This window comes from Musa acuminata, chromosome BXJ2-4 (assembly GCF_036884655.1).
Source record: "Musa acuminata AAA Group cultivar baxijiao chromosome BXJ2-4, Cavendish_Baxijiao_AAA, whole genome shotgun sequence".
Taxonomy (NCBI): Eukaryota; Viridiplantae; Streptophyta; class Magnoliopsida; order Zingiberales; family Musaceae; genus Musa; species Musa acuminata.
Window position 1 is genome coordinate 22,226,604 of NC_088341.1, and position 5,748 is coordinate 22,232,351.

A 5,748-nucleotide genomic window follows, 5' to 3' on the forward strand; every position below is an offset into this window, starting at 1 on the left:
ACGCTCACTTAAGAACTCAGATGGTCCTTCAAAATCTGTGTAAAGAGAATTCGGATGTCTTACACCTTTCTAGCTTTAGAGCTCCCATCAAACTTTCGAACTTTGTGTAAAAGATCCGAGATGTATTCTTCCACGGCCAATAACAGACATCCTTTAGCTCACGAAACGACCACATCGCAAGACGGATAAAATAATCAATTTCACTACGTTTAAGTCCGTTATAATTACAACCATCATTCACCGATGCTCGAGTCATCAGCTCCCTTTGCCATCAGGCTATAAACTTCATTGACGACAACCTCCTCAAACAACTCCTTGAAACAGATGGGCAACCATGGGACATGAGAAAGATAACCCAAGTGATCTATAAGACGGCCAACCTGCCAACCAGCCAAAATGGACCAGCAGATTTCCCGTGAGCCTTTGCAGACAAAGCTCGAACTTCATTACAATTCTACACTTGCGGCATAATTTTCCATTTGGTTTGCAATTTTATCCTTTACTAATATCATAAGCATCCTCTAATGTAGATTACACCAACAGTTGCCTCTTAGTTAATTCATGAAAGAAATGGCAAAACCTTACCCGCAGCAGCTCTGAGACCAGTTGTGTTCGTCGTGGCCGAAGTCTCTCCCACTGCTCAAAGCTCAAAAGCTGCCAGACCGAACACAAACACACCCAAGAAAACAAAAGTATTATTTGGATTTGAAATTGCAGCCCTAAACCAAACCAACAAGGAGACGAGACATTTACAAACTTCACACCATTTCTCTGGGCGTTGATATCTACTGAAAGATATCGGGTTTACCATAGTATTAAAAACCTAGCATGTGCCTTTCGGATTGCGCCACTTACAGGTTCAAAGCAATGCTCGAGTGAGTGAAGTCGAGCTAAGATTCTGAGTACACTTATTTAGGACATTAATTAGCTATGTACACAAGATGTGAAGCAATCTTTGCAATGTACACTCGTTCAGAGTCCCCATCCATACACACCAAGGTCCAAAGTCTTCAGAACTAGGAAGCGATATAAGTATCCAGATCCATCATATTCAGGACAATCTTGTACAAATGCACGTCACGTAAAGCTTTGATCTTTACTTAGCTGTTGAAATCACACATTCGTTGATGTTCAGTAAGCATGGTTTGCCAAAGCAGTCCTACTTGCTCGGTTGGCTTGGATGGCACAAGCACAGTGCACAGAAGTAAGGCTGAGACAGCCACTGATGATGAGTGAATGCCTCTCAGGGCAGGTATGCAGTTCTGGAAATGAGTTACAGACAGCTTGAACAGCAGGTGGTGTTAAAGCCGTGCACTGGCTGATATTGAGGTTCATCAGACCACCCTTGTCGATACTGCTGATTCGCCGTGATCCATGGTTATGGTTCACACAGCTATTTGCTAGTGAATACATAGCCCTGTCGGTGATGTTCTGGCAGTAATACAAGTCCAGAGATCTTAGATGAGGACAACCATTTGCTAGTGCAATCACACTTTCATCTGCAATAACAAAGCAAATAGAAGACATGAAAACCTGAAAGAAAAAGATATGTTTATTCTAAGGGAATATATAATGGTGATGGTGTGCTTATAAAGTAAGAGTAAAGACAAGCAACAGACTCCAATTGAACAGATTGGGTTAAACACTTGGTGAAGAACTTCATCCAAACAAATACAAAGAATCTGTCCAATGGTCTCTGAAGTGCAGTAATTGGGAAATTCATGGCCATCAGAGTATCGAAAGTTTGTTCATGCAGGAGAGCATATAGAACACATTTTATGTGGTGTTCATTTATATATTCAGATATGAATTTCATTAGTTTTTCCTATTATCTTAAATGTGTGAGCCCTCACTGATCAAACTTCTCCAACTTGATGGTGTATGCTAAGTTTATATCTCAATTATAGATTCACAGTATATGCAGTAGTGTAGTTTCAGCAGAACAGACATGATTATTTATGCTGCATAAATAATCAAAATACTAAGAATATTACTTGAGGTTTTTTGAAAATAACAAGCCATAGTTCCCATGCATTTCAGGTCAGCTAGATGGGTCCATTACAAAGGTGAACTTTAGTTGGTTCATGGGAAGAGCATATCAGCTTGCAGAGTTGAGGCTTCTTAGTAGCCACTCCTGCACTGGCCATCTACACGGATCTCTTGCTGTATTTATGTCAAGACAGCAGTACTGTGGACCAAACTATAGGTCATCAAGCATCTTTTTATGCTGTTATTATAGTGAGACAACAATTTTAAAGTGGACAAAGAAATTGCAAAAAAAGAGACTGAAGTAGGTAAATTAAAATTAGTAGTAGTTTATTTTGTCATCTCAACCTATAGTATTCCACTGAAGAAATTATCATACTGCTTCATTGTGGATGCTTTTGTTTTTCATTCAAACTGTTGATTTTGCACGAGCCCTCTCTATTGACCATCCAATATTTTCTTTCCCATAGAGTTAGGATTCTCTTCCATTGCTGAATGGATTCTGTACTCAGAGTTTCATACACAAGTTACAAGTTTGGACACGTCTTCTGGATTTAGTTTAATTATTTTGATTTCTTTGCTAGTTTTATATATTATGTAAATAAATAATCCTTAAAAAGGTCATATATGTTCATGTCAACAAATTTATATGTACACTAGTTTCCCAGAACATCAGTTAATGAAATTAATACATGTAACACTAGGAGATACCATGCTTGGAAAACAATATTGCTGATTATGAAACTCCTGCCATCAGTTAACAATTAACAATTACTCCAGCATATATGATTGAGGGCTATATATATGTCAAAGGTAGATTTTTTTTTCTTTTTTTTTTTTTTTTGCTTTGATATGAGTGTAGGGGAAAAAAAAAGGTTGGACTGTATACCTGGTGAATGCAGATTAACTTTCGGATTAATTTGAATGATGGGAACGGAAGTTTTAACAAAATAAAAAATAAAAAAGGGGCATAACCAGCACACGAGGCTCCTACCAATGCGGGGTTTTGAGATAGTCAATATACACAGTCTTACCTTTAAATATTTGAAGAAACTATTTCCGTAACTCAAACCCTAGTCTCCCAAATCGTAAAGGAACAATTTTACTATTGTACCAAGGCCCACCCGATTTAACAAAATGAAAAATCTAAGATATAAAAGCTATAACATCTAAGGTCTTGGGTGATCCATGGTTACGAAAGGCACATTGCACCTCATAAAAATTACAAATGCAAAAGCTATTAACATCAAATAGCTAGTTCATCAACAATATGTAACTACAAAGACCACAAGATTAAAGCACAGACGGACATAAGTTTTCTAAGTGGCATGGATAATATATTTTAGAATTAAAGAGAAATTCCTTTTTCTAGTGATGGATTCTTTACAACTGCTGTCGCTTCTACATAATGATAAAAAATGTATCAAGGTAAATTACCTGTGATAAGGACACAACCACACAAGTCCAAAGCCCGAAGATTGGGGCAGCCTGTGGCCAAACTGGTAACTCCTTTGTCAGTGACACAGTCACACCAACCCAGATTCAAAGATTGCAACTCATTGCAATGGTATGAAATAGCCTGCACCCAAATATCTAGTAGGTTAAAGGAGGAAAAAAATCTCGAAAGATAAAAAAAGTTGATCAAACCAAATGAAAGTACCACACCTGTAGAGCTTTGTCAGATGTAGCCTTCACACATCCACAAAGATTCAAATATTTTAGGTTTCTACAGCAACTAGCTAGATGTGCAAGGGCAGAATCACTAAAAGCTGAGCACCCACTGATGTTGAGCTTTGTTAGACAGGGGCATCCATGGGCCAAATTATATAAAGAGCGATCGCTCAGTTTACGGCTTTTGCTAAGGTCTAAATCCTTCAAGTCATGGCAATAATTAGAAATTGTCTCAACAGCACCATCCTCGAGTTGAAGTCTGTAATTTTGTCGAAGAGATAAAACCTGCAGCTTCACAAACTTGGGGATGACTGATTGCACGAGATTGTTCATGTTATTTTTGCACCTGCAACAGTGAAATTGCAATTCCAGTTATCAAAAAGACTTATTTGACCAGCTATATAACTATTGTTCAATGAAAACACCTACAGATCTTCCACAAGAAAATTTATATTAACTGTAAACACAATATAAATTGTTGCCGGTGGTCACTTCATCTATAATTCAGCAGTATTACTCCCAAAAATCCATGACTTCACCTACCGATCAATAGGCAACACCTCTAACAGGGCCAGCATTTGGCAGGGAGTGAACACTGGGGACAAATAAAAAGAAGAAACAAGAAACAGATTAATCAGTACCATGATAGGGAGAAACTTGTAAGCCCCAGGCACAGGGCAATCCTCCAGCCTTTGCAAACAGACGAAGCCACAAACACGGTGCTATCATCGAGGAGCGAAAGAATTCTAAGCAGCAGCTCCGTAGGTAGGTCCTTCCAACCTGCAATAGCCACTGCTGACCTCTCCATCTTCCCCCCGTCACCTGAAACTATGAGGCTATTGAACCACACCTCTAAATCTACGGACGCGGGACTCCCACCAGCCATATCAGCAGAACCTCTGTAAAGATTAGACAACACAAACAAAAAAATCAACCACAATTCTTCACAATCGTCTCTTCCTTCTCTTTCCAAGCTTGTCAAGAAAACAATGAGAATCACCAAAGAAACAGGATAACAGCTAAGCAATTTCACTAACCATCAATTGTAGCCCATAATTCTAACTTCTTTCTGAAAATAAGAACAAAAACATAAAAAATCAACGCTTTCTACTAAATAACGCCTTAAGAACGACATGATGATGATTCTGGGTGATTGCCCGAAAGTTGAAGACCCTAAATAAACAAAATTGGGAAAAGGGGGCGCGCGATGGTTCGATCACTGCCGCCAGTGATACTCGAGAAAAGACTAGAAAAGAAAAGAAAACCTTCGTCACGCTCCTGTTTTTCCCCCCACAGTAGGAAATTTCCAACCAAAACTTGGTCGAAAGCCCAAAGACTGAACCATGGAGACGAGCAATACATACAGAATGACCACCGATCACCATACGAACCAAAGAAACGCGGTCGCCTGATCGAAGACCGGGATCCGAGCTCCCGTTCCGGACGAAGAGAAGCCCCGCCACGGACGGACGGACGGACGAGGGGAAGAGGAAGCGATCACGAGGGAGAATGGAGGGCTATGGATTGGCACAGTTCCCGAGGCACATCAGCACAAGGCGTCGAGTTTGTTACTTTGAACGGGAAAACCGACGACGGAAACGCTAACGCCACGCCGAAGGACCTCACGCGCCACCTTACGCGACGACGTGGCGACGACTGAAGAAACAAGTGGAAACGCACGTGTCACATTTGGTCTTGCGCGTGCGTGGCACGCGTATTATGTGCGCGTTTGGAAGAGCACGCCTCGTTCACGATAACAGCGACGCGTATGGCTGTGAAACGGCGGGGGTAACAATAAACCAAACTAAAACCTAATTTTGAAGTCCAATACTTCAATAAACTAAAACTAAACGTCATAAACAAATTTCAATTTATTTAATATCGTAAACTGACTCGTTTGATACTTTTCCACAATTTTTTTATACTCTCATATTTCACATTTTTTGTCTCTCACAAATCACAAACCTAATAATATGGTGGGTCCACTTTGGTTTGTCTAATTGGAAACCATGTTTTTGTTTTTATGCGAACCGAAAAGACGACTTCATGTACATCACAATCAAATAATTGAGATATGTCGACATACATGTA

General features: G+C 39.8%; 1 protein-coding gene across 3 annotated transcripts; it reads right to left on the reverse strand.

Annotated features, from left to right (window-relative positions):
- Positions 1 to 683: 683 nt before the first annotated feature.
- Positions 684 to 5,189, reverse strand: LOC103974333 (F-box protein SKP2A). Of its 3 annotated transcripts, none has more exons than XM_009389135.3 (5): positions 5,049 to 5,189; positions 4,299 to 4,556; positions 3,652 to 4,003; positions 3,424 to 3,565; positions 684 to 1,499 (listed from the first exon to the last, which is right to left on the reverse strand). In XM_009389135.3, exons 2-5 carry the CDS (start codon positions 4,541 to 4,543, stop codon positions 1,132 to 1,134), a joined length of 1,107 nt encoding a protein of 368 aa, XP_009387410.2. In that variant the 5' UTR covers positions 4,544 to 4,556; positions 5,049 to 5,189; the 3' UTR covers positions 684 to 1,131. The 3 variants fall into 3 exon arrangements, with proteins under 3 accessions (XP_009387410.2, XP_009387409.2, XP_018677349.2); XM_009389134.3 differs by having other exon boundaries at positions 5,022 to 5,189; XM_018821804.2 differs by lacking the exon at positions 5,049 to 5,189 and adding an exon at positions 4,695 to 4,721.
- Between the last annotated feature and the right edge of the window lie 559 nt (positions 5,190 to 5,748).

Bases quoted from the DNA above. Each gene is read 5' to 3' on its own strand.
- LOC103974333 (XM_009389135.3), bottom strand. From the start codon at position 4,543: ATGGCTGGTGGGAGTCCCGCGTCCGTAGATTTAGAGGTGTGGTTCAAT. The intron at 3,566-3,651 runs GTGTGGTACTTT...ATTTGGGTGCAG, and splicing joins CATCTGACAAAGCTCTACAG to GCTATTTCATACCATTGCAA. The intron at 1,500-3,423 runs GTAATTTACCTT...TTGTTATTGCAG, and splicing joins TGGTTGTGTCCTTATCACAG to ATGAAAGTGTGATTGCACTA.